The 15,870-nt window shown below is 53.1% G+C and overlaps 1 protein-coding gene across 1 annotated transcript; it reads left to right on the plus strand.

The window, feature by feature from the left end:
* The first annotated feature begins 1,102 nt into the window (after positions 1 to 1,102).
* Nckipsd (NCK interacting protein with SH3 domain) lies at positions 1,103 to 11,256 on the plus strand. Its single transcript, XM_051140366.1, has 13 exons — positions 1,103 to 1,358; positions 3,974 to 4,083; positions 4,321 to 4,525; positions 4,634 to 4,724; positions 4,986 to 5,479; positions 6,686 to 6,856; positions 6,971 to 7,057; positions 7,137 to 7,275; positions 7,382 to 7,462; positions 7,653 to 7,781; positions 7,883 to 7,975; positions 8,122 to 8,294; positions 10,353 to 11,256. The coding sequence occupies exons 1-13, from the start codon at positions 1,188 to 1,190 to the stop codon at positions 10,554 to 10,556; spliced, it is 2,148 nt and encodes a 715-aa protein (XP_050996323.1). The 5' UTR covers positions 1,103 to 1,187; the 3' UTR covers positions 10,557 to 11,256.
* Positions 11,257 to 15,870: the final 4,614 nt, after the last annotated feature.

The raw sequence follows: 15,870 nt of genomic DNA on the forward strand, positions 1-15,870 counted from the left end.
CACTTGAGAGGCAGAGGCAGGCAGATCTCTGAGTTCGACGCCAACCTAGTCTACAAATTGAGCCCAGGACAGCCAAGGTGACACAGAAAAACTCTTGAAAAACCAAAACAAACTTTGATGGTGTATACCTCTTGTGCTGCCTAGATTCAGGCTTTCGGTGGGGAGTATGCAACTCTTCAGAAGCCTTGAGGCTCAGGGATGTCAAGGATTTCAAAGATTTGGAGGTCTGAGCTTAGTATTAAGTTGAAGGTCAAGGGTGCTTTTTCCTTCTTTGATCTTGAACTTAACCTTCCTCTGGCTCTGCCTCCTGGATGCTGGGACTGATAACAGCATCATTTAGGATTCGGAGCTTGTTCTCTAAAGCCCATGCTTTCAAATCCCTGCCCTATTAGCTTTCTGCCCCACGCCCTCCTTCCAGAAGGACCTTTGTAAGGTTGATAGGGTTACATAACAGACTTAAAAAAAAAAAAAAAAAGATACATACATACATACATACATATATATAGAGAGAGCGATTTATTATGAATATAACCTTAAGATCATAGACTTTTGAGTCCTTTGGGACAACAAAAAACATCAAAATGATGATTGCCAGAGTCGGAGCGTGGGCCAGAGGAAGTGCCCAAATAGAGCAGATGCGAAGCCAATGGGGGGTGTGTGTGTGTGTGAGATGGGGAGCGTATGACTTGGTTTTGCCCCCCCACACTTGTACACCACCTCAGCGACACAGCAGGGAGACCCCTCCCCAGAAGGGACTTCTAATGTCTGATCAGGATTCCTCAAAGCAAAGCACCATATCCCAGTTCCCGGGTCGGTGCGCATTTCCTCAGAGGGTGGGAAGGAACGCACTGTTCACACCTAAGCTGGCTAAGGAGGAAGAAGGCCCTGACTAGGGATCTAGGACCCGAAATTACCTGACTGGAGTCTGAGGCCTGGAGGGGCCTAGAGACTGGGGCACCACTCCGTCCCGTCGAATCTCGCGGGGCCACGAGGGGGCGCAGCGCTCCAAAGCTAGAGCCGATTCGCTCCTGGGGCGGGGCTATGGCGGCCGCGCGTGCGCACGCGTCGTGGGTCACGGGGCGGGGCGGGGCGAGCGCGCCGCGGCACTCGGGGCCTGGCTTCCCGGCACCGCAACCCCCGTTGCGTACCCAGCACCGGCTCCGTGCGGCCCGGCCCAGCCCGGCCCCATGTACCGCGCGCTGTATGCGTTCCGCTCGGCGGAGCCCAACGCCATGGCGTTCGCGGCGGGCGAGACCTTCCTGGTGCTGGAGCGCAGCAGCACGCATTGGTGGTTAGCGGCACGGGCGCGCAGCGGCGAGACGGGATACGTGCCGCCTGCCTACCTGCATCGCCTGCAGGTGAGTGTCCCTCCTTCCCAGGCCTCCTGGCCGAACCCCTTTGCCAACACGCAGAACCGATCCAGGAAGCTCAGCCAAATTCTTCGGGACTTCTACCAGACTAGGAGTTTGAGAATCTGACCGTAAGTCCCAAGAGCCAAAAGGACTTGAGACCCTGGGGGCCGCCAGTACCCACCAAAGCCTAGGCCTTTGACATCTAACCGCAGGCTTGTGAGAAGCTTAATTCCGGGGCTAGGACTTCAGGCTCTCTCGTATCCAGAATCAGAGCCTCCATCTGAATAGAATTCTCGACCAGGACCCAGAGACTCCAATCCCTTAGACCCTTACTATTCCCTGTCCCTGAGCCCCTAGGAGGCCGCACTCCTGCCTCCCTCCCCGCCCCATTTGGAGCTGCCACCTCTAAGATGAAGACCACTGTGCCCTCCACTGATGCTGTGGCACCTCATACACCCTCTAGTCCCCACCCCTAACCCACACACTTGGACCCCAGAGCCATAGGCATCCCTGTCCCTTCTGTGACTCACAATTCCTGTAATATCTCTGTATCCTGAACTCACCCACCTATCATCCTCTTCCCCAAGGACTATTTACCCAGCCCCTTCAGAACCAAGGCCCCTAACCCCTACTGACAGGCTCCCTGGTACTGCCTCCACTACCCCCCAAGCCTTCATCAGTCCCGCCTTCTGAGACTTCCTTTTTCTGAAATCTGGGAGCTCCATCCTGGCATGGGAGCTGTCCACACTGTGAGGAAGTGAGCCTCCTCCACAGCCTTCCCCTGTTCTGAAGATGGCCTGGTCTCCTTCCAGGGCCGGCTGCGGCTCCAGTTCCTGTTTCCTCGGGAGTAGAGTCCTGCTGCAGTGTCTCCAGTTAGTCTATTCTGACTGTAGGAGGAAGGGGGACCCAGAGCAGCCTGGGCTGTGCCAGACTCCTCCCTTGCCCTAGTCCCCAGCTACGGAAAACATCCTGTGCCAGCCCATTAAGGACAGAAATAATGTGATAAATTTGGAATTGTCCTCTGGCCCTTATTGTCGGAAAGGGACCCTTCCTTGGTTCCACGGACTTCCTTTATAGACCCTCAGTCTCATCCTATCTAGAGGTGCTTGGGTGACAGGCACCAGGTCAGTTGAATCTAAACCGTGTCACGCCCAGTCCACCCTCTGAAGCCCTGGGGTCTCACTGGACACTTTTTGGGGAGTCTTACCTTCTCCTCCCGGCCTGTGGAGTCCCCTTGCTCAGCCAGCACTGGTAGGGCTGGGGCTTTGAAATGATCACTTCCTCAGTTTCTTTTTTTTTCTTTTTTGGTTTTTCGAGACAGGGTTTCTCTGTGTAGCCTTGGCCATCCTGGACTCACTTTGTAGACCAGGCTGGCCTCGAACTCACAGCGATCCGCCTGCCTCTGCCTCCCGAGTGCTGGGATTAAAGGCGTGCGCCACCACGCCCGGCTTTTTACTTCCTCAGTTTCTTTCTGCACACTCCCAGTCTCCATCTGTGTCATCCCCCCCTAGTCCCCTCTAACCCCCCCCTCCCCTCACCTGCGCATTTATGTTTCATTTTCACCCAGCCTTGTATTTGCCTATCCTTCTCAAACTTTCCCACTCTGTCTCTGGGTCTGGGTCTTCCTGTTTTGACTCTCACTGTCTGCCCCTAGGCCTTCCCTCTTCACGTGTCACATTGTCTGTGCTTTACCCTTTAACCCCCGCCCCCCATCTGTCTGTCTTTTGTCTTCCTGCCCCCCCCACCCAGCACCTCTGCATACCTTATGCCGCCCGAAGGACTTTGCTGACCCCTGTATCCATCTGCCTCCATCTGAGAAGCTTCTTAAATTCACTCTGGAGCTAAGCATGGTGGTTTATGCCTACACTCTCAGGAAGACTACTACGAGTTCTAGACCCCAGAGTGTGCTCGCTTCTGCTCTGGGGTTCCTGTGGAGTGTGCACACTGGCCAGCCCCATGGCTGTAACCCACATCTCCCTCTGTGCCAGACTCAGGGTAACCAAGGATGTCAACATCCTGGGATCCGGCTTGTCTTTCAAGTCTCTCCTTTACCACAGGCACAGAGTGGCTTCCTAGAGGTGGTCTGAAAAACTGGTAGGGCAGCTCGGGAGGATGAAAGGGGAAGGCCCTGTGACGGACTAGTCTTACCTCCCAGCGCTTGGGAAGGTCCCTGTGGAGACAAGGCTGTTTTGGGAATGTGACCTTGGTTTTGTGAAGGATCCAGGGTGACTGATTAAGCATTCCAGACACTGGAGTCTTCCTTTTGGCATCTCACGCTAGGCTCTGAGCCAAGCCCAAGGGTAGGCTAGGTGTACACTCCTGGTCGCAGTCTGGGATTCCTATTGGATTCGCTCTAGACCTGTAGTTTTCAGAACTGTCTTTGCCAAGAGTCGTTTTATGGGATCAAATCCTGAGGGGGGGGGGCCTCTAAATGTAAAGTACCACACAGAGTCTGCCCTGTGCCCCCCTGCTTCCTGAGTGACACAATTTGAGCACTTCATTCCATATTCCATTTTGGCTGTCTGCTAGTGTCCAGAATTCTAAGCTAGTTCCAGCCTGGGCTGGGGCTGGGCTGACCAACCCCACTTGGCCCCCAGGTCTAACTGCCCACCTACCTTTAGGGCATGGAGCAAGATGTCCTCCAAGCTATTGACCGGGCCATTGAGGCTGTGCATAACACAGCCATGCGAGATGGTGGCAAGTACAGCCTGGAACAGCGTGGAGTCCTTCAGTGAGTATCTGGGAAGAGAAGGTAACACTTTCCTTTGAGTGTGATGACTCCTGTATGAGGGCTAGAGATACTACAGTGTTGCTATGAAGTACCACAGAGCGGAATGGACCATGGGAAAGATGGCGGTCTGAGGGGCCTGTGCTGTTGTTAGGTCTCAACATCCCACAGGTACAAAATGAGATCTTTGGGAGCAGGGAGGAGCCTCTCACCACCGTGGTCCACTTGTCTCTCTATCAGGAAGCTGATCCATCACCGGAAAGAGACCTTGTCTCGAAGGGGCACCTCAGCGTCCAGTGCTTCGGTCATGACCCCATCCACCAGTGACCACCATTTAGATGCTGCTGCATCTCGGCAGCCCAACGGGGTGTGTCGAACCGGGTTTGAACGGCAGCATAGCCTACCCAGTTCTGAGCATCTCGGGACAGATGGAGCCCTCTACCAGGTATGGAGCGAGGGTATCTTTTTAGAAGGAGGTGTGTGGGACTCAAGGGGTCCGCTCGGGTCGCAGGTGCAGCCTGCCCTCCCGCAGATCGTTCCTCCCTTCTCTCAGGTCCCACCACAGCCTCGACGAGCAGCACCCACCACCCCTCCCCCACCAGTGAAGCGCCGTGATCGAGAGGCCCTGGTGATCTCAGGGAGTGGTGAGAGGGCCAGGCTGGGGTAATTGGGATGGGAGCACCCTGCACTTGGAATGGCTGTGCTGCCCATGTTAGGAAAACAGGAACTCTGAACTTGGGGAGAATATAGAGTCCTCCTGTTTGAGTAGTCGGGTCCCCCAGGCATGGCAAGGAGAGAGCCCGGCCGATAAACTGGGTCCTGTACTAGGGTCAGGGCCTCAAGGCCAGGAAGCATGGGGCTCCCCAGTAGGCTGCCCCAACATCACCTTTGCTCTTTGTTCACAGGTGGCCGTGCTACAGTACCCTCTGGGGGCAGTTCCGCATCCAGTGGCTCATCGGTCAGCAGCACCTCCGTGGACACACTGTACACTGGCTCCAGCCCTTCTGTGCTAGGTCTCAGCTGCTCACCCACACCCCCACCTGTACCTCGCCGCGGTGCCCACACCACCGTGTCCCAGGCCCAGCCCTCTCCCTCCAAGGCACCTTCTCCTGAGCCCCCTGTGGAGGAGGCAGCAGCTGATACAAACCCAGCCCCTGAAGACCAGGAAGCTCTGGAGGCACTGAGCCCGGAGCACTCCACCGAGGAGAAGCCAGCTGCTGAGACAGCTGTGCCACGGACCATTGGGGCAGAGCTGATGGAGCTTGTGCGGAGAAACACTGGTCTGAGCCATGAATTATGTCGTGTGGCCATTGGTGTCGTGGTGGGACACATCCAGGCCTCCGTACCAGCCAGCTCACCTGTCATGGAACAGGTCCTCCTCTCACTGGTAGAGGGCAAGGTGAGGGTGGGCAGCATGACCAAGGAGCCTTCCCACCCTCAGCCAGCCTGCTAGTCCCACCCCCTTCCTGCCCTCACACGTTTGTCCAGGCTGTCTGTGACAGGTATCTGTCGAGCTCTGACTCTTGGCTTTCATTGTGCTGGGCACTGGGGTCGTTTGAGTTGACCCATAGAAGGGAGGAAGAACATTCTAGACAGAGGCACAGCTTGGATGAGGACCAAGGGGCAGGACCAAGCGTGGCTCACAGGAGGAGGAGTTGGAAGGTGGATGGCTGGATCGCAGGCAGTGTGGGAGCGGATGGTGTGGGAGTAGGTGAGCCCGAAGCAGGCAACAGAGGAGACCAGGATGTGGTAGGAGCAGAGAAAGCGCCCTGCCGCCTGGAGGGGCTTAGCACTGTCTGTGATGCTCCTTCTGTCTTTGGGATTCTGGGTGCAGGGAAAGGATAGACAGAGGATGTGGGTGAGAGCAGTACCTTGCCAGCCTTGGCAGTGTAGAGAAAAGTTGCTTGGAGAGCTGTGATGGGGGCCGAGGTGCCAACTTGGATGATAGTGAATGAGACGTGGGCCTTTCGAGATGTCTGTAGTCCCTTATGAAGGCGCACCCCTCTAATCCCAGCACTCCGGAGGCAGAGGCAGGTGGATCTTTGAGTTTGAGGCGAGCCTGATCTACAGAGTGAGTTCCAGGACAGCAGGGGCTACACAGAGAAACCCTGTCTTGGGGGGAAATGAGGTTACTGGTCAGGAGGAACGGGAGTAGTGAGTCCTGACTGCACGATGGCATTGGAGTAGGCCAAAGGGACTTCCTTAGGCTCCAGCTGTGGTTTTGGTTGGAGTGAGTAGGGTGCAGTAGGCCAGTGGTTTGCATGCCAGTGCTGGGCAGAACAGCCGGGGTCTGGTACAACAGGCCCCATGTCACCTGTGGAACAGGGAACCAAAGATTCAGAGTCATATTCAAGGAGCGACAGGCTTTGTGTCTGCCTCGTGGGATCTGCTCATCCAGGTCTAGAGTGAGAGTTGGGATGTTGGAAATTCCCTCAGCTGAGTCTTAAGCACTCTGCTGGGAGGTCAGCACTGGAATCGTCCGACCCAGTGTGGGTTTTGTGAGACCTCAGTTCAGAGAGTGTTAGGCTTAGGGGGCCAGGCCTTAGAGGCTTCCTGGAGCAGGCGGTGTACAGGTATTGAGTCATGCTTTGCCCTCTTCCCTTAGGACCTGAGCACAGCCCTACCCTCAGGGCAGGTCTGCCACGACCAGCAGAGACTTGAGGTGATCTTTGCAGACCTGGCTCGGAGGAAGGATGATGCTCAGCAGCGCAGCTGGGCGCTGTATGAGGATGAGGATGTCATCCGCTGCTATCTGGAAGAGCTGCTGCACATCCTGGTGAGGGCTCTGCCAGCACGGGAGACATGACTCCTACCCTGACCATCCTCTTTAATGCTTGGGTCGCTTCTGCTCACACCTGCTTGTCTCACTGGGTGACTCTCCTCTCTACAGACTGATGCAGACCCTGAAGTGTGCAAAAAAATGTGCAAAAGGAATGACTTTGAGTCTGTCCTAGCCTTGGTGGCCTACTACCAAATGGTAAGTACAAGACAAGGGGAGGGGCCCAGAGGAGCGTGGGCAGGAGTAAGGGCACTGAGCACACAGGTTCTTCTGCCAGGAACACCGCGCGTCTCTACGGCTGCTGCTTCTCAAGTGCTTCGGTGCCATGTGCAGCCTAGACGCAGCGATCATCTCCACACTCGTATCATCCGTGCTGCCTGTGGAATTGGCACGGGACATGCAGACTGACACGCAGGGTGAGGTGGGGGTGGGGCGCTCCCTGCTACGTGGAGGGTGTTCCCATCACCTGTTGGGGACTCTGGGCCCTCTGAGGATTGCTAACTGCCTCCCTTACCCCTCTAGACCACCAGAAGCTCTGTTACTCCGCCCTCGTCCTGGCCATGGTCTTCTCCATGGGAGAGGCAGTACCCTACGCACACTATGGTAAGAATCACTGAGCAGCGGAATCCAATTCCCAGAGGTAGGCCCCGTACGTGCCCCAAGGCCCTGGAGACCTACTGACCACAGCCTGACAAGGAGAGGGTGTTCCCAAGGCTCACAGAAAGCCAAGGAGACTGGACTATATGGGAAGGAAAAGTTGGGTCTGTAGGTTTCTTTATGGCCCCTCTTTCAGAACACCTGGGCACCCCCTTTGCCCAGTTCCTGCTAAGCATCGTTGAGGACGGCCTTCCATTGGACACCACCGAACAGCTGCCAGACCTCTGCATGAACCTGCTGCTGGCTCTCAACCTGCACCTGACAGGTGGGTGGGTGGTGCCTGTCTGGAAGGTGGCTGACCAGAGTGGGGCTCTGCAGGCTCTGCACCCACACTCCTCTCTTGTCTCCCTCTGTGTCTTTCCTCAGCTCCTGACCAGAATGTCATCATGGCTGCCCTGAGCAAACACACCAATGTTAAGATCTTCTCTGAGAAGCTGCTTTTGCTTCTGAACAGAGGGGGTGAGAGCCTAGAAGTCTGCACATGGGTGCCACTTTGGTGCCACTCGACTCCATAACCACCCCCCCCTGCTTTGAGTCCTCTACCTCTGGTGACTCTGGGACCCCAACCAGGCCCCCCTTGACTCCTGGGAACCCTTGTCTTCTAGATGATCCTGTACGGATCTTCAAACATGAGCCACAACCACCGCACTCTGTCCTCAAGTTCCTGCAAGATGTGTTCAGCAGCCCTGCCACAGCCACTATCTTCTACCATACAGACATGATGGCAATGATTGACATCACTGTGCGGCAGATTGCAGACCTGTCGCCTGGAGACAAGGTGCCTTAAAGTCACTGCAGTGGGGATGGGAGCTGAATGGCAATTTAACCAAAATGGTGTGTATATGACATTGAGTGGAGATGAGGGGCCAAGGCTGCTGCTGCAAGAGCCAGGTAAGCGTGGAAGGCCACTCAGAAACCAGGACATGGCAGCCCGCTCTGTGGCAACTGGAGCAGGGTGTCTGAGGAGAGTTGGAATTGCTTCTCAGAAGAGGAAGTAGCTCACGGCCTTCCTGTGATGGCAGTGTGGAGACAAGGAAGCCCATGCGTGAGTGGGTGAGGAGAGGCCATTTTGATGGTAAAATAGGTCAGGTTCGGGGGTGTGTTGGAAGGGGGCCCAGCAGAGCTTGCTTCTGGGTTGGTTTTAAGCGGTTAGGTGGATGGAGTACTGGTGATTAATGATGGAGGCCAAGGAGCTCCTTAGGGAAAGATAGAGTTGTGTTTTGAATGGGTCAAGATTGAGGACAAGCCAAGCAATGTGATGTGGTGGGGCACACCTTTGATCCCAGCCCTCAGGAGGCAGATCCACCTGCATCAGCCTGGTGTACATAGTAAGTTCCAGGACAGCCAAGGTTGTTACAGAGAAACTCTGTCTCAATAAATAGCTGTGAGTTCAAGGCCAGCCTGGCCTACAAAGTGAGTCCAGGACAGCCAAGGTTACACAGAGAAACTTTGTCTCGAAAAACCAAAAATAAATATATTATATAAATAAAATAAAAGATTGAGGACAAGGCTGGGGGAAAGCTCAGTTTATAGAGTACTTGCCTTGCATACCTGAGACTCTGACTTTGGTCCCCAGCACTGAAAAAATAAAATATTTGGAGATACCTGCAAACAATAAAATACCCACAAGATACCCAGGCACCAAGGCTTCCGGATAGCGAGTGAGCTAGAGACGTGTTGGAGTTGTCTGGGCAGAGATGTGACAGAAAGCCAGTGACACCGTGGCCACCTAGGAAATGAGATGACCGTGGTCGATTGGGAAGCTTGGGTATTAGCTGTGACACAGCAGGCTCAGCCACGGAGAAACCAAGGAACAAAACCTAGTGAGCAAGAGGAGCAAGCCACAGGCTGTGTGCCTGAGGGGAGCCGCCCTGCCAGGAGCCGGAGGTGGGGTGGAGAATTAGTCTTGGAATTTGCCGCATGGGAACCAGCGGTGCCCGGCCAGCAGTGTCTGAATGGAGAGTTGAGAACACTTTAAGTTACTAGGAGAGTGGAAACGAGGAAGGACTTGGAAGCTGTAAATAAAGGTAGCCAATTTTCTGTACTGGGAAATAGAAAGGTGAGCCAGGTGCTAAAAGGAAACTATTGGATAATGGAGGATCTTCTAAAGGTGGGGGGTGCTGGTACATGGCCTGATGTAGGGGGAAGCATAGAGAAAAAGGACCCTGTGTTGGGCGGAGTGGGCCACGGCAACAGGTGAGCAGATGAGGCAGGGGACTGAGAGTGGTGGACTTTACTGTGCAGGTGAAGGGTGGGTGCTGAGGTGGGTGCTGAGAGCACAGACAGCTGCTCAGGCAGCTCAGGTTTCAAAAACAGAAGATAGGCAGTAGACGCAGCAGGGGAAACCAGTGGGACCGGATGCAGGAGAATCAAAGAGGACACATGCGTTTCGGGTCTGAACTTTTGGGTCAAAGCAGTGACAAGCAGGCAATTGGATATTCCTGTTGGGTGCTCACAGGACAGGTCTGCGTGAGATGTATGAGAGTAGATTGCTGTTTCAAGTCGCAGGTGTAATTAAGTTCTTCTGGGGCAGGAGACAGAAGGGGAAGCCAAGGCTCTGACACACGTGGTACCTAGGGGACCTAGCACCTGAGGAGTGGCAGGGTCTGGGTAGCCACACTCTGGGGTGCTGCGTGCCTGGCATGATTCATTCATTCACGTATGCAGCCCTTTAGTGTTGGATACATGCGAGGTCCTGAAGATGTAGTTCTGGTATTTGAGGAGTGCAAGCTGCTTTGTTGTTGCAGAGTCCATCGGGCAGTAGTGGCCAGTTCCTCTTTGGGGGCAATTCCAGTACTTCTCCGGGGGTTGCTGAGCCAGCCTGCTCTTCCCACAGCTGCGCATGGAGTACCTCTCCCTGATGCATGCCGTGGTCCGCTCCACATCCTACTTACAGCACCGCCATCGGCTATCAGACCTGCAGGCTACACTGCGGCGCATCCTGACTGAGGAAGAGACCTCACCCCAGTGCCAGATGGACCGCATGATTGTCCAAGAGATGTACAAGGAATTCCCAGAGCTGGGAGAGGTCCCCAGCTAGCAGTTCTCTTTTCTCCCTTCCCTGCAGCCCTGGTCAGGGTTCAGGGAACCTGGGGCGTTTGTTTAAGGATGTTTTGCACTGACGTGAGGGGATAAAGGATTGCAAGGGACCTAAGCCGAGCTCCTTTCCTGAAGTAGAGTCAATGTAAGGGGCCAAGTGTAGGAGTGGGGACCATGTCTGGGAACTACATTGGGACAGAGGAAATGTGCAAGCTGAAGACCCTCTATTTGCTGGTAGGCTGCCTCTTCAGCATGCCACCCACCCCATACCCACGTGCATACCCTGAGTCCTGCTGCTACTCCAGGCTGGGCCACTGCCATCCCTCCCAGCTGCCTGGTCTGAGTCCTGAGCCTCAGCAAGCCATGTCTTTAGGGTGAGGGAGGCACCTTCTGCCAGCTCTGTTCTTTGCCTTAGCTTTCAGTGAGTGTTGCTCATGTGCAGCCCTTACCCCCTTATGGACCGCTGTCCCCCAGACTCCTGCTTTCAGCCCCAGAGGCCTTGGCTAGGCTGTTGCCTTGAAAGCGGGATCCTAGAGACAGGCCATCCATCCTGGAGCCTCATGGAACAGGATGATGGTGCTGAGAAAGCCAATGACAGAATCTATTTTCTCTGGAAAAAAAAAAAAAAGTAGACTGAAAGCCATGTGTATTTTCCTATGCGCTACAGCTCACCTTCAGAAATAAATTCTAGGCATCAGGAATTGAGCTCCCCTGTATGATCCTGGGGGAGAGGATGGGTGGGGTGGGGCGGGGCTCAGGACTTCTCTGCTCCAGCTTATACTGATACGTGCAGCCCAGAGCTGATGGACTTTGACAAGACTGGCCTCCCCCCTGTGCTTCCCCTTCTCTGAGGGCCCAGTGACAGCCAAGCACCCTGGGACACACCTGTAGGTCTCTGTCTTTTCGGTTTCATTCATAGCTTCTTGCTGGCCATGGTAGTGCATACCTTTAATCCCAGCACCTGGGAGGCAGAGACAGGTGGACACTTACAATCAGCCTAATTTACGTAGCTCATACTGTCGAGGGGTACATAGTAAGAGCCTGTCTCACTGGAAAAATAGGTCAGATTTAAAAGTCGCCTAGTCCTGCAGTCCCAGCCGTTCTCCGTCCCTCCCCTTCTCTTCCGTCCTCCATCTCCCTCTTAGGCTGTGGGTGGAGGCCGAGGCCTCACGTGCTTCCTGTGTACCTCGTCTTAAGTGGAGCAGGCTCTTCTCCAGCTCCGCTCTCCCTGAGCACAGCTGACTTTCTCTTGTTACTTGGTCCATCATGATTCCTTCATTTTGTAACCTCAGCAGGGGTTTTATGATTTTTGTACTGAAAGACTGTGTCAACCAGGCCGGGCTTAGGTGTACTTCCCTGCTTTGATACAGGCCAGAGATCCCTTCTCTTCCAGGTCAGTATAGAAGCTGTCACTAAAAGTGGGCAGGGAAAAGTGAGGGCCCAAGGGCAGCAGCAAAGTCTGGTTCCTCAGGCATTTATTAACCTGCAGCCCTATTCTGCACACAGATTTACACATCCAGGATTTCATCAGGCTGCTGGAGCCAGGGGCGGGAAAGATGGCTCAGTGAGTAAAGTGCTTGCCAGCATGGAGGTCCCAGCACCCATGTGAAAAGCCAGGTGTGGCGGCATGCACTTGAGCTTGATCCCCAAGACCCACATAGTAAGTAGCCAGAGAAGCAACTCTAAGCTGCCCTCGACATGTGTGCACACACAAGAAAATTGGTTTTAAAAATGGAAGGTGATAAAGCCGGGTGTGGTGGCGCGTGCCTTTTATCCCAGCACTTGGGAGGCAGAGGCAGGTGGATCGCTGTGAGTTCGAGGCAAGCCTGGTCTACAAAGCTAGTCTAGGACAGCTACACAGAGATACCTTGTCTCGAAAAAAACAAAAATCAAAAAACAAAAAAGGTAGAGAGAGGACTTGCCAGTTAAGAGTGCCTACATTCTTGGGAAGGACCCCAGTTCAATTCCAGCATCCACATCAGGAGGCTCACAACTGGCCTGTTAACTCCTCCAGTTCCAGGGATCCAGTGCCCTCTTCTGGCCTTTTCAGGAACTGCACAAACTCAACACCTATATGCATGTGATGAAAAATGAAAATTGTTTTCCTTAAGTAGAGGGGCTGGAGAGGTGACTCGGCAGTTAAGAGAACCATCTCCTCTTGAAGATGGCTCAAGTTTGGTTTCCAGCACCTACATAGTGGCTCACAATCACCTGTAACTCTACTTCTAGGGGATCTGGCGCCCTGTTCCGACCTCTGCAGACACATACGTAGTAGGCATACGTCCATGCAAGCAAAGCATTCATACACATAAATGTTTTTAAATGTAAATTAAAAGTTAAAGGTATAAAGCAGTAGAAAAGAACATTTGATACCATCATCTAGCCTTACCGTGTACGCACAAACACACAAAACATGTAGCAGGCAGAATAGAGGCTAAGGGTATGGCCCCCACAGTTGCTCAGGAAAGTGAACATGACGCAGGGACATTTCAAAGGAACCCTGGCCATGGTAGAGGGAATCTTAGTGATCTTCCAGGCATCATCTCTCCTTAGCCACTGGCTCTGTCAGAATGTTGAGCTCACAGGCACCGGATAGAGGGACAACGTGCCCACTGCTCCTTGCCCTGAGTTGTTTTGCCTCCTTGTCACATCCAGAGTCAATGGCACTGATTTCCAGCCATGACTGCTTCCACTAGAGGACTGCAGGCTGGAAACCATTGCTCTCAGCTGACCGAGATGGTGAAAGCAAAGGGTTCCCAGAAAGCTGAGGCAGGAACATGGGTTGGTCCGCATCCGCCATTTGCTGTGATGCACTTTGTGGCAAGAGCTGGGCTGTTCTGTGCTTTGTTGGAGGGCTGGCTCCTAGATAAACAAGGTTTAGCTTTATGAAGCCCACATTCAAATTTGCAGGATTGTCCAAGGGCTCCTGCACATGTTGGTAAGAGACAGAGAAGCGCTAGCTAAGAGCTACATAAACACTGGGTCATATTCCCAAAACTCCTTCAGCAAACACCCTGATGAGGGTCTTACAGCATAAAAGTGTAGGCATAACGGTAGATTGTAGTGAACCAAAAGATTTTCTCTCAGGTAGGGCCAGGTGTTCTTGAGACAATGCCTCTCCAGCTGCTTGGAAGGGTAGTTGTGGGATGTGGCTAGGCGGGGAAAGGATGAAAGAGAGCACTTAGCTCTGTCAAGAAAGGACAGCATTTGGATGGAGTTGAGAAGCAAAGGGGAGCAGTAGGAATCTGTAGGCTGAGCATTATTTTGACCAGAAATGGCTCCTAAAGTGGATGCCCAAAGGTCTGGCCCATGTGGGACATGCACTGAACTCTAAATTACTCATGCACAGCCTTGTGAGAGATGGAGAGCTCACCTCTTTCTTCAGAAGACAGTGACTGAGCCTACAATGAGAAATTTTCTTTCTACTAATATATCTGTGGTGTGTGTGTGTATGTGTGCGCGCGTGTGTGCAGGTACACATGCAGGTAGAGCCCCAAGGCCAATGCTCTTCACTTTATTCATTGAAGTAGGGTCTCTCATGTGAACCCAGAGCTCAGCAATACAGCTAGTATGACTAGCCAGATGTTTCACAGATACCCATCTGCCCTCTGAGCTAGAGAGTTAGGAGCAGACTGCCACATCCACCCAATATTCATGTGGGTGCTGAGATCCGAACTCTGGTCCTCGCCCTTACTTGGTAAGTGCTTTAGCTACTGAGCCATCATCCCAGCCCCGCCCCACCCCCATTTCTTTGTTTTCTGAGAAAGGGTATGTCTGTGTAGCCTTGGCTTTCCTGGACTTGCTTTGTAGACTAGGCTAGCCTTGAACTCACAGAGATCTGCCTTCCTCTGCCTCCCTGAGTGCTGGAATTACAGATGTGTGCCACTGAAGCCAGCTTGCCTTTCCTTCCTCCACTTTTTAAAAAATGATCCAGAAATATTCCTGAATGCAGACTGTATTTATTTATTTATTTATTTATTTATTTATTATGTGTACAGTGCTCTGCATGCATGTGTGCCTGCATGCCAGAAGAGGGCACCAGATCTCATTATAGATAGTTGTGAGCCACCATGTGGTTGCTGGGAATTGAACTCAGGACCTCTGGAAGAGCAGAGACTGCTCTTAACAACTGACCCATCTCCCCAGCCCTGCCTTCCCCCATCCCTTTCTTCTTTTCTTTGTTTTTTGGTTTTTCGAGACAGAGTTTCTCTGTGTAGCTTGGCTGTTCTAGACTTTGTAGACTAGGCTGACCTCAAACTCACCTGCCTCTGCCTCCCGAATGCTGGGATTAAAGGCATGCACCACCACCCATGCCCAGCTGCTTTTCCCCCTTTTAATAGAAGAATAACACACCACAAAAAGAAAGATATTCAAAGGGCATAACTTGCACCTTTTCATCAATTTACTATTACTCTCTGTTGTAATGCTTATTCAAATCCCTTATCCATATATGTACCATACCTCTGCTGTCTGGCCTTGTCTCACATCAAATCTAGCTCGGCCTCTGAGCCCTAAATGAACCCTGTCATTGGAACTATTGAGAAGAGGATGAGGATAAACCATGTGGAGGGCTTACTTGATCCTAGGAGGTAGGGACAAAGCTAGCCTTGGAAGTAGAGGGAGGAATTCTAAACATTTCATTTAAGAATGTGGGGCTGTAGAGATAGAGGGCTCAAGAGGTTAAGAGCACTGGCTGCTCTTCCAAAGGTCCTGAATTCAAGTCCCAGCAACCACACGGTGGCTCACAACCATCTATAATGAGATCTGGTGCCTTCTTCTGACATGCAGGGGGACATGTAGGCAGAGCACTGTATACATTTAAAAAAATGTGGTGGGTCCTTATGGAGTGGAGTGGAGTGGCACGTAGAGAGGTCAGAGGACAACTCTGTAGAGTGCATCCCTCCTTCCCACTTTTACGTGGGCTTCAGGGATCAAACTCAGGAGTTCAGACTTGGATATCAAGCACCTTTACCAGCTGAGCCATCATCTTGCAGGCTCCTCATTTTTGTCTTTCCAGGCAGTGCATTAGGAACTACTGCTGTGGGTTGGTTAGACACAGAAGTGGGCGCTTACGAGAAACAAAGTTGAGGAGCCTCCAGAATACAGCAGCCACAACCGGAGGAAGAATGGACGCAGCTACATACAGGGGGTTACATCAAATGCCATCTGTACTGGATGCCACGATTAAGGGTGGATGGAGGCCTGCTACCAACCCTGTTGGCGGGGGAAACGGAGCTCGATTCCCTTCAGCGGTGGTGCCTTAACACATCTGCCGACGTGGCCAGAGCCAGCATGGCTTCCTAAAGTGCCACTCA

This window comes from Acomys russatus, chromosome 32 (genome assembly GCF_903995435.1).
Source record: "Acomys russatus chromosome 32, mAcoRus1.1, whole genome shotgun sequence".
Lineage (NCBI taxonomy): Eukaryota > Metazoa > Chordata > Mammalia > Rodentia > Muridae > Acomys > Acomys russatus.